The sequence below is a fragment of the Poecilia reticulata genome, unplaced genomic scaffold (genome assembly GCF_000633615.1).
Source record: "Poecilia reticulata strain Guanapo unplaced genomic scaffold, Guppy_female_1.0+MT scaffold_251, whole genome shotgun sequence".
Lineage (NCBI taxonomy): Eukaryota > Metazoa > Chordata > Actinopteri > Cyprinodontiformes > Poeciliidae > Poecilia > Poecilia reticulata.
In genome coordinates, this window is record NW_007615036.1 from 179,088 (window position 1) to 192,954 (window position 13,867).

Here is a 13,867-nt window from a genome sequence, read left to right on the forward strand (position 1 = left end):
GACTAGGAGCTAAACGGTCAGTGAGCGACTAGGAGCTAAACGGTCAGTGAGCGACTAGGAGCTAAGGGGTCAGTTAGCGCTTAGGAGCTAAGGGGTCAGTTAGCGCTTAGGAGCTAAAGGGTCAGTTAGCACTTAGGAGCTAAGGGGTCAGTTAGCGCTTAGGAGCTAAAGGGTCAGTTAGCACTTAGGAGCTAAGGGGTCAGTTAGCGCTTAGGAGCTAAACGGTCAGCGACTAGTTGCTAAACGGTCAATTAACGACTAGGAGCTAAAGGGTCAGTTAGCGACTAGGAGCTAAACGGTCAGTTAGCGACTAGGAGCTAAATTGTCAGTTAGCGCTTAGCAGCTAAACGGTCAGTTAGCGACTAGGAGCTAAACGGTCAGTGAGCGACTAGGAGCTAAAGGGTCAGTTAGTGCTTAGGAGCTAAGGGGTCAGTTAGCACTTAGGAGCTAAGGGGTCAGTTAGCACTTAGGAGCTAAGGGGTCAGTTAGCACTTAGGAGCTAAGGGGTCAGTTAGCGCTTAGGAGCTAAACGGTCAGCGACTAGTTGCTAAACGGTCAGTTAACGACTAGGAGCTAAACGGTCAGTTTAAAAGCACTTCTGGACACTTCTTGAAGTTCAGGGACTCTGGAGAAGTCCTTGACCTCATGAATATGTCCACTGCAGAGCATATAGTCTGAGGACATGGAGACTGTCTTCGTCTTTGCTATATTTCTACAGCTGATGGAAGTAGGACAATTTTGCAAATTAGTCTATTGACACCCTTGCTCCCCTAGTTGACCTGGCTGCCCTACTTGGAAGAGTCACAGTGTTTGGTGAACTCAAAGTTCTGCATCAGGACTGAATTCAGTCTTGATTGTGAAAGTTGAGTGGAAGAACGGAGGGGTTTTGTTGCCAAGTTGCCTCTGTTAAAGGGCCAGACGCCAAGCAGTCAGCAGCTTCTCCAAACCAGAATGAAGCTTTCATGATTTGACGTGTGGTGTGGTTCCAGGGTCAGCTTCTCCTGAATGTTTGACTTTCAGAGGAGACCAATGTTTTCTTCTCTGTAGTGCAGCAACTTTGGGAAGTGGCATCTTGAAATATTTCAAACTATCTGAGTTAAGTTGAGTCTGTAATGAAGCTGGAAAAGGGAAGTTTCTGGTTCTGCCTCCTGGAAGAATCAAATGTGATTGGACGTTCCTGTGGTTTCAGAAAAACGCCGGAGCTCGACTTTCCTCCCAAAGACATCGAGATCCTTCAGCCAATCAACGTAGAGCTGCTGGTCACCAGAAACCTGGCTGCTTCCTGGCTGACCGAAATCCCTGCCGTCCAGGTCCAGGGCATCCTGCGCTCCCTCAGAGTGAGTTTCTGTGCACCAATTAGGACGTTGTCCTCGTTAAGACACTGACCTGTCCCCCTGGACATGCAGGTGAGTCTAGGGGAAGAGGAGCTGGGCGTGCTGATGAAGATCCTGGTGGAGAACATCGGAGAGGGAAGTAAAGACTCCGGCGCCGATGTCAAGTTGGCAGCAACCGCAGGTACGTTTGGCTCTAGGAGGCTCACCCAACGCCCAGCTACAACACTGTGAAGTAAGGTGGAGGATCTGTGATGCTGTGGGCCTGTTTCTAGAGACCTAGGAACCTTGATAGAGTAAAATAGGTCAGTAATTGATCTCTAACCAGAGATCCAGAGCATGGAGCCAAGTCAACTCAGACAGTAGCCCAACCTTCCTCCATGGTCTAAAGAGCAGTTGAGACTCAAGGCCATCTAGAGCAGTGGTCCCCAAACCCCAGGTTGTGGACCAGTACCGGTCCATGGACCTACTAGTACTGGGGTCCACAAAAAATAATGAAATATTTCTGTTTTATGTATCATCTGAGTCTGAAGGATCTTTTATTTTGAAAAACCTTTAACTGGATTCTCTCGGGTTATGTCTTGCACACCAACACGAGCAAAATGAGTAAGAAACAGATCAAATGTCTTTGGAAAGTTTCTCTGCAAAGAGGAAAAGGCCCAGAGAAGAGACAGGAGAACGGATTCATCCCGGACCGGTAGGTGAGTCCCACATTACAAGCCGCTCTGCGTAACATGCGGCGACCGGCTGCTAATGAGGCAATGAAGCTTCAAGCTGCTTTACCACGTAGAGACCAAGCAGGCTGTGGATATCAGCAACACTTCAGGTGTTATTGTCTCCCATCACTCCCAGATGGACCGTCTGGTTGCAGAGAAACAAGCTCAGGGCTCCGTTAGTCATTATCGTGAGTTAAAATGTTCACCAAAGTAAAATGTTCGTTTTTGTGGCTCATCTGTATCTTATTTTGAAGGGATATGTAAACGTTACCATAGCGACCAGAGTCAGAGCGTTTGGTCTAGAGGAGATGAGTAGAGCTTGTGAGTCTTAAGTCTGGTTTAGACAGAAAGATTTCAGAATGTCGGCCGATTCTCCAAACCTCTGTGACCACAGAGCTGATAAAGTCCAACAGGTTCGATCGGTTCGTGTGTCCAAGGCAGGAGGAGCAACACGAACCGATTCCAGTCAGAACATCCCGATTCCAGAGGATAATCCAGTAAAACCCCCAACATGGCGGGAATTTAGAACAACCAAACACGGATGACGATGTAGAAACAATAGTGATAGTTTGTGGAGTCATTTGAATAAAAGACGTAACAAAAAGAAAAGGAGGTGGATGAAAGACGACGGGAGCAGCCGCTCTATTTGCTGCTCTATGATTTGGAGGTGAATATGTTTGTTCATAGTTAACATTTTTCTTACGCTGTTTAAATTGTTTTCTGTTCTGTGGTTACATTTAGCCTCACCGTTTAATTGAATGATTATGTTTTTACTGTTTTGATGTTTACATTGAAAACAATGGCCACAACGTAATGGATAAGCAGCCTACACTACTTTTACAATCTTGCCATGTGAGCCAGGCTTTAGTGCGAAATAATGTTGTGTTTTACTGGCCATAACTGCCTTGTGGCTCATCAGGGCCACGCTCTGGCTGAATGAAGAACCTTATCGATATAACTGTGCAGGTTAATGACAGCTGAAAAGTTACCGGGTTTATCAACTGCGGTACCAGTTTCGCTCCAGTCCTTCTCCTTATCATTTCTGTTGATATTCCTTGAATGAATAAACATTCAGCATGTTTATTCCCCTCCATGCTTACGCTGCCACGCTTTCTGATTGTCTGCCATTCGGGGAAAACTACACGCCGCGATAGTCGGGCCTAGACAATCCAACGTGTTGAATATGCCTGATTTTAGATCGGAGCGGTTCTACTGACTGGACCCGATCAGTTGTAACACTTCACACTACAAGGTGATCGGTTACGATTAAGTGGAAATCTTAGAACTCGGAATGTTCTGAGATTGTTGTAAAGGGAAAATTGGTTCAAAAAATGTAAAATGGTGCCATGTGAACTAGGCTTTAGTGGGCACACCAACCTACAGACGTCCCCCCGGCCGCAGCCTGGACGGGTCTGCGGTAATAAAAAGGTTGGGTACCACTGATCTAGAGGCCAGAGGTTCTGGAGAACAGCTGCTGTCCGAAAGTGGAGGCGACTGAGAGGAGTAGCTTCGTATTGTTGCTCACTTCAGGCCTGAAGAAGACAATCTGGAAATGTTGGCTACAAAACGAAGCAGTTCGATGAAACGCTGCTCGTCTTCAGCTGATGGGGCAGCTGCAGTTCAGGGGAACTAGAGGAATTCTCCTGGTTCAGATTAGTTATAATTACTTAAAGACCTAAACCTGAGTTTACCTCCACAGGGAAGGCGGAGCTTAGCGGGCAGCCAGAACCGGAGCCGCGTCGGTCTGATGGTCAGGCGGCCTCTGCCAGTGAAGGACCGCCTGCAGACGACGTCGTCAAAGTTCTGGTTGACTTTGAAGTCAAAGAGGTGACGGATCGACCAGGTCAGAGGTCACCTGCTCCTGGTCGATGCTCCACCGTTCTGCTTCCTGTTGCAGGTGTTGCTGTCCCTCAAGAAGCGCCTTGACCAGCAGGAGGCGCCGTTCCTGGTGTTCCAACTCGACCAGCTGGGAATCCACACCAAGGTCCGCATGTTCGACTTGAGCGCCACCACCTACATTAGACAGGTTTCCATGAAGAGCCTAGAGTTCAAAGGTCAGACTGGAACTTATCACTGGGTTCTACTGGTACCTGCCCAGTAGAACCCGGTCATGCTTCAGGTTTCTGTTCCCCCTGGTTCCAGACGCCGGCGGCGACCCGCTGTGTCTCATCAGCTCCTCGGCTGAGTCCGGCGCCGAGCTGCTCAAGGTGGAGTTCTGCAAGGTAGAAGAAGCCGACGATCCTGATGGGCTGGTTCTGATTCTGTTCTGGTTCTGGTCTGAGTCTCTCTGCTCCATGTTTCCCTAGGCAGACCGCACCGGACCAGAGTTCTGCTCCGTCTACAAGAACACGGAGCAAAGGATCCGGGTGAGTCCGACCCGGGCTGACGAGACGTTCAGGGTCGGATTTTTTTTTTTTTAAGGTTTTATTGGCTCTAGTTTCCTTTATTGATAGTTAATTGACAGAAAAGTTGGTAATGAGAGAAGGGAAAGACATCCAGCAAAGGTCGCCAGGCTGGGAATCGAACCGGCGACGGCCACGTTGAGGACTATGGCCTCCATATTTGGGTTGTGCTGAACCCCTGCGCCACCACAGCGCACCTCCGAGTGTCGGATTCAATGAACTTTAGACCAAATCCTGCTGCTCAGATAGTCTGTCCATCCGTCTGTCTGTCCATCCGTCTGTCTGTCCAGCCATCCATTTGTCCGTCCATCCGTCTGTCCATCAATGTAAAATCTCATAAATCTGGATCAGGGCTCTACAGTGTTCCTTAGGTCTTCTGCTCTGAGTGTCCTCAGTCTCTCCTGAAGACTTCAGGGTTTGTCTTGGTGTGTCCTCAGGTGATGTTCTCGTCTCTGGACGTCCTGCTCCACACCCAGGCTCTCCTGTCCGCCGCCAACTTCCTGTCCATGTCTCTGTCGTCGTCCAGCAGCGTGCCACCTGCAGAGAAGGACGTCCGGCTGAAGACGGAAGACAAGATGGCGACTTCCAGGTCCGGTCAGTATCTGTCCATGCAGCCTGAGCTGAACCCGCGGCACGTCCAGAGCTAATCCGAGGCCGCGATGCGTCACACAGGTGTCCCGGTCTCGCATGCAGACCCAGAGGTGGTGGACCTGAAGGCGACGATGACGCTGGGAGCCTTCAACATCCTGGTGTGTGACCAGACCTCCAACATGGCTGACATCAGAGTCACAGGTGAGGACCGTTAGCCTGACGCTACAGCTGCGTCACGCATGTCCTCTGACCTGTGATTTCGTCCTCAGGGTTGGACAGCTCGCTGCTGAGGCGAGGCGATCAGACACGGATATCGGCCCGGTTGCGGGACGTCGTCGTCCTGGACGTAGATCCCAGGTCCGTCCACAAGGAGGTGAGAGCGGGTCGCTTCAGGTTGCAAGGATTGAAACAAAAACCAGATTCACTCCATAGAGGACTCTCCTGCTACGGCCACAAAATACCAAGAAGTTGCCAATGAAAATCTGACAAGTGTGGCATGCATCTATTTTCATCCTGAAGACTCAGAAAGCAGAACCTCATCTGGCTGCAGAGCCTCCGTCTCTGTAGGCGGAGCAGTCGTCTCCTACATATTCTCATGTTCCATCTCCGTCTCAGCAGCCATGTTGGTGACAGCAGAGTGGCCGCCAGGCGGCCCCTTGTGTCCCCTAATGTCTCTGTGGTCTTCCCTGTCCTGCAGGCCGTCTCCATCGTGGGAGACGAGGTGTTCAGCTTCAGCATGAGTCTGACTCCCAACGCCACCGAGGGCGCCGGCTACGCCGACACCTCTAAGACGGACGGCCAGGTGAAGCTGAGGGTGGGGTGCATCCGGGTCGTCTACCTGCACAGGTTCATCATGTCTCTGCTGGTGAGTCTGGAGGACAGAAGGACGTCCTCGTGTTTTCTCTTGGAGCAGTTAGCCTCATTTTCTAAGCTTTTGTCTTTTTGCCCTCAGAACTTCAGCAACAACTTCCAGGCAGCCAAAGAGGCGCTGAGCTCGGCGACGGCGCAGGCTGCAGAGAAAGCTGCGTCCAGCGTCTTGGCCCAGAGGACGTTCCGTCTGTCCTTGGACGTCTGGGTGAAGGCTCCCCTCATCATCATCCCCCAGTCCTCCACTTCCCATAATGCACTTGTGATGGACCTGGGTCTCATTACGGTGGGAAACAGTTTCTCTGTGCTGCCGGCGGGAGAGCGCCCCCTGCCTGCTGTCGTCGACAACATGGCTGTGCAGCTGTCTGAGCTGCACCTGTCCAGGTGAGCCGACTCGAGTCCCACCGGACCGGGTCTCCGCCTGAGAGAGGCCTAAAGAGCTCGACTTGCCAGTGGAAAGCGCCTGACCCGCGTTGTCCCGCTGTCCTCCAGAACCTGGCTGGACTCCGGGTCCGAGAAGCCGAGCGTCGAGCTGCTGAGGCCGGTGAACCTGCAGCTGAGCATCAGGAGGAACCTGGCAGCGTCCTGGTACCACAAGATGGCGGCCGTGGAGCTGGACGGAGACCTGAGGCCCACGGAGGTATGGGGCAAAGCTTGAGGTCAGAGGTCAGAGTTCAGGTCAGGGTTGCCTCCAAAACAGACCCACATAATCACTCCTCCACCACCATGCTTCACAGCATCAGGTGTTTCCGCTGATATGTGGGTCTGGTTCTGTCCGTTCTGGTTCCCCCCACCCTCTCCTGAAAGCTAACAGGCTAACTACTCCAGGCTAGCTCTGCAGGTGAGAAGAGGCCCAGGTTCTGCTCCTGGTTCTGACCCGCTATTTGTGTGTGCAGCTGGAGCTCAGCCAGGACGACCTGAGGGTCACACTGCAGATCCTGACGGAGAACCTGGCAGAAGCCGGCGGTCTGGATGGCGGCGCCGCCCCAAAAGAGGTCCGCCTGCAGGTTCCAGCGGCCGCGGCGCCCCCTGCAGGTTGGACAACCGCAGGCGAACCCTGAACCGGGCCGGTGTGGGTCGCATGTGGAGTTAAAAGTCACCTGTGTTCTACCTGCCCAGGTGAGCCTGGGAGAGGAGAGCGAGACGAGGATGAAGCCGTGGAGACGCTGAAGTTTTCCTTCAACGTCCAGTCTCTGGGTCTGGTTCTGTACCACGACGACCCGAAACAGGTGAGTAAGGCTGGATCCGGTCCGGCTTGTTCCTGTCTGGTTGGTCTCACTGTTCCACCTGTTCCCAGCAGCCCGTGGGCCTTGGCCGCCAGCAGAACCTCAGACTGGGTCAGCTGGTTCTGCGTCTGATGAAGGCTTCAGGACGGGTCCAGTCCAACGGCAGCATGGAGGTGAACACGGTTCTGACGGCGTGCACTCTGGACGACCTGCGAGATGGACTGAACCGGGTCACGTCACGGTAACGATCACATGGCTGTCTGAACAAATGAGACCCAGACAGAACCGGGTCACCAGAGGTCCAGAGCCTCTCCTTGGAGGTTCTGTAAGTTTTCTTTCCTCCCCAAACGGGACTGGAGGAAAGTCGTGTTTATCCAGCACCGAGGTTCTATTGGTTCTTCTGGACCTCAGCATGACAGCCTGACATGTTTTTAAGCTGCAGGTCCGATTGGGCTCGTCGTTTCTCTTTAGGGTCTAGAACCCATTTTCCCCGTAAAGACAGAAGGAGGCTGTTGAAACCCAACTGAGGCCGGTCCGGATTCTGAGCTTCGGTCCGGTTCTGTCAGAAGACGTCCGTCAGTCCAAACCTGGTTGGTCCGTGGAAAGTTCTGCAGGTTCTTGGTTCTGACATGTGGAGCATTTTCACCATCAGACTCGGTCCAGGAGTTGCTCCAATCAGAACCCAAGCTGGACCCAGCTGGACCCGTCCGTCCTTCAGCGGTTTGGTCCGCTGAAGTGCAGTGGCAGTCCTGTCTAAAGCTGGTTCTGGAGTGTCGGCTGAATTGGACCTGGCTGGACTCGGCGTCTGCATCTCTCCACTGGATGTTCTGCTCTGGACCGGTTCTGGTCCAATGTCTGGAGAATCACCCTGAACTGGTGGAGGTCCTCAGGGATCTGTTCTGGGGTCACTTTGGCTTTAATTTGTCAGGATCGACTCAGATCCACGTCCAGCTCTGTCGTTTCCGTCAGTCCAAATGCCGGTCCGGCCCGGCGGGCTGCGGCTGTTTGGGTGTTTAATCTCATCTAGAGTCATTTCTGGTCCACCGGGTTTCAAATGTAGCAGAAACGGAGCGGCGCTGTGTTTTTGCACTTTGCTGTAGCAGCTTTTCTTAAATGTGCAAAGTAACTGCAGTTTGGCTGCATTCTTGGGTTCTGAAAGGTCCATCTCATCTCTCACTGAGCCTCATGTAGAACTTCCAGAAGTTTCAGGTCTAACACCAGTACTGAACACTCGCTGTAGTGTCCAGTACATGTTATTTATATTCTTAGATTCTCGTTAAAATTGGTTTGCTGAAAACGTTACAGTTTGATGCTGAAGCAAAAATGTTTAGCTGGACCTCATTGCTGCTGGTCTGTGTCCCTGCAGGATGGTGGGACAGAGGGACGAGGACGTCTCCCAGGCCATGGTGGACATGACGCTCCGCCAGGGTCCAGTAGAACGAGACCTGGTGGCCGTCCTGCAGAAGCTCTACCTGTGTGCCAGCGTGGAGTTCCTCATGGCAGTCGCAGATTTCTTCCTGCAGGCTCTGCCTCCGAGTCCGGCTGCAGCCGGCCCTGTTGCCCCGAGCAACAAGCTGCCGCTGAAGCAGATCGCAGAACCACGGAGCGAAACCAAACCCGGTAGGACCCAGTAGGACCCGATAGGCCCCAGTAGGACCCGATAGGACCCAGTAGGACCCGATAGGCCCCAGTAGGACCCGATAGGCCCCAGTAGGACCCGATAGGACCCAGTAGGACCCGATAGGCCCCAGTAGGACCCGATAGGCCAGCCTTAGTTTGAGTCAGTTATAATGAGAGGAAACTCCAGTCGCCACAAACCAGTAAAGAAAAACAGCCAATGAACCTTAAAGTCTAGAGGAGAACTTGGCAGGTAGGGGCCTGTGGGGCCCTGAGGCCTGTGGGGCCCCGAGGCCTGTGGGGCCCCACAGGCCTGTGGGGCCCTGAGGCCTCCCTGCATCAGGGCCCTCAGCCCTTTGGGCCCTGGCCAACCAGGGCTCTCGGGCCGAGCTCAGTGAGTTGGGTTCCCCGAACGGAAAGCAGCGGCGGCGTCCTCTGCTGCAGCTCCTCCTGACCCTGTGCTGTCTCTGCAGCCGCGGCGCTGACGACCCGGCTGCGGGCGGTCGTCGTGGACCCGGAGGTGGTGTTTGTAGCCGACCTGATGAAGGCGGACGCGCCGGCGCTCGTCGCCTCGTTTCAGGGTGACTTCAACCTGCTGGAGGAGGCGGACGGGTCGCGGAGCGTAAAGGCCAACCTGAGGGAGCTGAAGGTTCTGGCCGGCCCGTTCATTCAGAGCAAGGAGAACAGAGCCGTGACCACTGTAAGTCCTGATCTGCAGAATCAGCACCAGTGCGGGGTCGGTTCCTCTGATCCAGATGTGACTCGTTGTACCAGGTGCTGCAGCCTTGCTCTGTCACACTGGAAACCAGAACCAGTCGGACCCGGCCAGCCAGCGGCTCGGTGACGGTGGAGGAAGTCATCGTTAAGGTCGGTTCTGCTGATGTTCAGTGTAATATTTATTTCATTTCAGTTGATTCTCCAGTAGGAAGCTGTACATTTTTAAAGAAACATTGAGTGAAGCTACTGGGTCACTGGTTGCTATGGCGATGCCCTCCCTCTCTGGGGAGCCCACAGCATCACTCTTCCCATCAGACAGAAATATGACTTGTGTGGAAAAAAAGTCATCAGAACATCTAGACTGTTTCTGCAGGAGTGCTGATGGGTTCAACAGAACCTTCAGGTCCAGTTTCTCCAGAACCAAATCTACAGGAAGTGAATGAGAAAGTGGGCGTGTCTCTCTGGGCTCTGATTGGTCAGAAACCAGGAAGTCCTCCAGCAGTGGGAGACGGAAGCACCAATGAGAAGGAGGAGCTGGAGGTGTGGAGTTGAAGCTGAGCTCATGAACGGAGATTAAACCGGGTCAGAACCATCATTCGAACAATCTGTGAGAGAACTGGGTCAGGTAAAGTCCAGTTGAACTGATGGATCTCATGGACAGGACGTCCAGTCAGGACCGGCTCACTCACTGCTGCATTGAAACATTGAAATTCATTTAACAGGTTTTTCATGTTTCTTTAATCTAATCAGACATTTTGACCAAAAGTCAAAGATTTTTATTCCTGATAGGGTCACTTGGTCTGATTCTTCATAAAGATCCTAAAGAGAAGTGAAAGCAACCTGATGGGTGGGGGTAAAGTGTTGCAGTGGTCTAGTCCAAGTCTGTCTGACTGACTCATCTGTGTTTGCTAACTGCGAAACAGGAAGTGCTGAACTGTCCTCCAGCTCAGTGTTGCCTCATGCTCTGCTCAGATCTCTCCGGTCATCCTCAACACGGTGATGACGATAACGGCCGGCATGACGGCGAAGCCGCCGGCCGAGCCGGGTCGGGCGTCTCCGGTGGAGGTCGGCGACCTGTGGTCCGTCATGAACATCTACAACTGCAACTTCTGGTACCTGGGGGTGGACCAGGCCACCGAGATCACGGAGAGCTACCGGGAGTCTGACGGCAGCACCGAGGGGGAAACCTTCACCGCGCAGGTCAAGGTAAACTGCACCGGACCGTCTGGAGCTTTGCTCAGGTGAGGGCGGAGCCCGTTCTTCTTCATGGAGTCTTCCGCTGTTCCAGGTGGTCCAGGTGACGCTGGAGTCGGGTTTGGGCCATCGGACGGTCCCGCTGCTGCTGGCTGAGACGTCCCTTAATGGAGCGGCCAAGAACTGGTCGTCTCTGCTGCAGCTGCAGGCCGACTTGACGCTGGAGGTGATGCAGCTTCATGCAGCTTAGGGACTTTTATTATGAAAAACTTCACAGTGATTCAGTTCAGACAGAGATGAGAACTAAAACACACCATGTATGGAAAATGAAGTGGAATCAACTTTAGCAACATTGATTTTTTTCATTACATTCACAAAAATACATGTTTCTAAGTTTGACCCAAAATGTTGAACTTCTGAGTTTTTATTGGAACATTAAAAGAAGAAACTCAGAACCAGCAGCTTCAGTTGTCCTACAACTTGTATCTGTCTCTCTCCTTCACCTGRCTCCAACATCAGCTCATTAGAATTACAATATTTTAGGAAAATAACACAATGAGCGTGTGCTTCGACCTACACTTCTCAGTCTAAGCTTTGCTTTCTTGTCATTGACAGGAATTTAAATATTGTTGATCTATTTCTGAACTACTTTTATCAGCTGATTAGTTCTTTCAGCTTTGTGTTTTTTGTGGTTTTACTTGTGTATGTAAAGGTTAAGAAGAACCAAACAATAAACAATATAGATATTAGCAGAGCCAATGTTAATAAGGCTGATTAATTCCAGAGGAAGTCACAGGAGACCACTGATCTAAAGAATTGGACTATCAAAATAAAGCTCAACGATAATGTCCAAGGAAGAGACTTGATCTCATTGTGTTGGCTGACTAATCCCAGCCCTTTCAAAATAAAGTTGAAAAGAGTCTTCAGAGTAAAGGTCTAGATCTCAACAAGATTGAAACCTAAAGGATCCCTGCTGATCTGGGTTTCAGTTCCAATGATGATCCAACGAGTAAATGAATGATTGACCCGGTTCTAACCCTAACACTACCCTCTCCTTGGGTTAGGGGTTGAAATGTCGATGGGCAGGAAGTCCAGAGCTCCATGTTTCTGTAAATGGTTTTCCTGAAGCACATTAAAACATCTCTACAGTCCTGATCAATCTGTAGTTCAGTCCAATGATGTTCAGTTTGCTTTGCTACAAGGAACCCTCAGATTCGAGTTATTTTCTTTGATGATGGAAACAAGCTAACAGTCTRTTTGTTTGCAGGTGAACTATTTTAACGAGATCCACGCCGTGTGGGAACCGCTAATAGAGCGAGTGGACAGCGGCCGGCGCCGCTGGAACCTGCAGCTGGAGGTAATGAATCTCTCCTCACACTGAGCACGACTCGTTTTGCTCCGCCGCCCTGATCGGGGCTCCGATCAGTCCACTATGTTGAGAGTTTGATTGGGTTACTCTTTTTTTCTGCACAGATTAAGAATAATCCAGTCATGGACAAGAGTCCTGTGCATGGAGATGACTTTGTGTTCCTTCCTGAACCTCAAACTGCCATCAGCATCTGCTCCAAAGACACCCTGAACATCACCTTCTCCAAGTCCAGCCTCAGCGTCTTCCAAAAGCTCGCAGAGGTACACCTCAGTCCAGCAGGGGGTGCTGTTTGGCAGGTTTGCATTTGAAGGTGGAAATACCCTTTAATGCTGTTTGTTCTCCTTCAGGCATTCAGCGAAGGAGCAGCCTCAGCCTTCGACTCCACTCTGAAGGAGAAACCTCCCTTCACCCTGAGAAATGCTCTGGGCATTCCAATCATCGTGCAGCACAGCGCCAACCTGAGGCCGGTCGGATCCGTGGCACAAGGAAAACTTCACGAGCTGCCGGTGGATCAGAGCATGGACCTGATGCACTCTGCCTTTGAATCCACAATCAGAGGGAAACTGTCAGCTCTGCAGCGTCAGGAGAGCGGCCTGTTTAACCTCACCATTGGTCTGAAACTCCCTCTGATCGCTGCCTTTCCTCTAAGTCCTGACAGTTGTAGTGACGCTGTCTGTCTGAACCTGCAGTGCCTTCTGGGTACAGCGAGATCTCCAACATCGCCGTGGATAATCCTGGCAGACGTCTCTACAACGTTCGAGGTCCGATGCTGCAGGAGGCGGTGTCTGTGCTGCTGCAGATTGATGCTGCTGAAGGCAACAAGATCATCACCGTACGCTCCCCCCTGCAGGTTCGAACCCAAACTCTCCCCACTTCATTGTAACCAACACTTGCTGTAGGCCGCCCACCGTCTCCATCTGTGTCTGCAGATTATAAACCACTTCACAGAACCCTTCACCATCCTGAAATACTGCCCAGCATCCAGAACCCTGCAGAGCATCGGCACAGCGGAGCCGGARCGGGAGTTTCATGTTGATCTAGAAGCATACAGGTGGGGCTCTCCGAGGGGTTCTCAGCTGGTTCTGTCAAACGGCACGGAGCTGAACGTGTCCTGTCGTCTCTTTCTGGCAGGTGCCAGCTGTTTGTGCGTCCAGCGGGTCGCCTGGACGGGCTGTACGGTCCGTCTTCCAGCTGCGTGGCCTGGAAGGAGCAGGTCCACTGCAGCTCTGAGGTCCAGTCCGTCCTGCAGTGTCCTGCGTCAGACAGCAACCTGCTGCCCCTCATGGTCAGCACGCTGGCCGTCCCTGACGACCTGCGGCACATCAGCAGCCGCGGTGAGGAGGACTGGGACCCCGCCTACATCCTCCACCTGCATCCAACGGCAGCGCTGTGCAACCTGCTGCCGTACACCGTCAGCTACATCATGGAGGTAGGCCGGCTGTCTGCCTGTTGATCGATCCAACGAGTAAATGAATGAATGGCCCGGTTCCTTTAGTCTCCTTGGGTTAGGGGTTGAAATGTCGATGGGGCAGGAAGTCTAGAGTTTCACCTTTCACTAAATCTTTTCCCTGAACCACATTAAAACATCTCTTAAGTCCTGAACAATCTGTAGAGCGTCGGTTGAAAGAATAACATCCCAGGTGACCTTTTCCTCACCCCTTCACAATGACCTCAGCAGGTCTTCAACACCTCATTGTAATGGGTTTTTACATTTTTTACGGATAAAGTTGCCAACATCAGAGCCAGTATCTCTGGACCCTCTGACCTCTGACCTGTGGTCTCTTTTACCCATCAGATCACTGATCTTTTGAAGCGTATGCTGCTGTCATCGAGTCCA

General features: G+C 52.0%; 1 protein-coding gene across 9 annotated transcripts in view; it reads left to right on the forward strand.

Moving 5' to 3' along the window:
• Nucleotides 1–13,867, forward strand: part of vps13c (vacuolar protein sorting 13 homolog C) — a 71,932-nt gene that overhangs the window by 30,815 nt on the left and 27,250 nt on the right. For 8 of the 9 annotated variants that reach the window (XM_008402717.2, XM_008402708.2, XM_008402715.2 and 5 more), the window contains 26 exons: nucleotides 1,190–1,337; nucleotides 1,407–1,515; nucleotides 3,747–3,874; nucleotides 3,945–4,101; nucleotides 4,190–4,269; nucleotides 4,354–4,413; nucleotides 4,887–5,043; nucleotides 5,122–5,241; nucleotides 5,310–5,413; nucleotides 5,738–5,905; nucleotides 5,993–6,291; nucleotides 6,400–6,547; nucleotides 6,804–6,942; nucleotides 7,027–7,136; nucleotides 7,205–7,374; nucleotides 8,500–8,753; nucleotides 9,224–9,450; nucleotides 9,525–9,617; nucleotides 10,440–10,673; nucleotides 10,756–10,887; nucleotides 11,929–12,018; nucleotides 12,135–12,290; nucleotides 12,378–12,642; nucleotides 12,720–12,880; nucleotides 12,960–13,081; nucleotides 13,162–13,459. In XM_008402717.2, the coding sequence (XP_008400939.1) occupies nucleotides 1,190–1,337; nucleotides 1,407–1,515; nucleotides 3,747–3,874; nucleotides 3,945–4,101; nucleotides 4,190–4,269; nucleotides 4,354–4,413; nucleotides 4,887–5,043; nucleotides 5,122–5,241; nucleotides 5,310–5,413; nucleotides 5,738–5,905; nucleotides 5,993–6,291; nucleotides 6,400–6,547; nucleotides 6,804–6,942; nucleotides 7,027–7,136; nucleotides 7,205–7,374; nucleotides 8,500–8,753; nucleotides 9,224–9,450; nucleotides 9,525–9,617; nucleotides 10,440–10,673; nucleotides 10,756–10,887; nucleotides 11,929–12,018; nucleotides 12,135–12,290; nucleotides 12,378–12,642; nucleotides 12,720–12,880; nucleotides 12,960–13,081; nucleotides 13,162–13,459 (4,129 nt within the window). The remainder of the gene's footprint in view (nucleotides 1–1,189; nucleotides 1,338–1,406; nucleotides 1,516–3,746; nucleotides 3,875–3,944; nucleotides 4,102–4,189; nucleotides 4,270–4,353; nucleotides 4,414–4,886; nucleotides 5,044–5,121; nucleotides 5,242–5,309; nucleotides 5,414–5,737; nucleotides 5,906–5,992; nucleotides 6,292–6,399; nucleotides 6,548–6,803; nucleotides 6,943–7,026; nucleotides 7,137–7,204; nucleotides 7,375–8,499; nucleotides 8,754–9,223; nucleotides 9,451–9,524; nucleotides 9,618–10,439; nucleotides 10,674–10,755; nucleotides 10,888–11,928; nucleotides 12,019–12,134; nucleotides 12,291–12,377; nucleotides 12,643–12,719; nucleotides 12,881–12,959; nucleotides 13,082–13,161; nucleotides 13,460–13,867) is intronic. The other variant, XM_008402709.2, reaches the window with a different exon arrangement.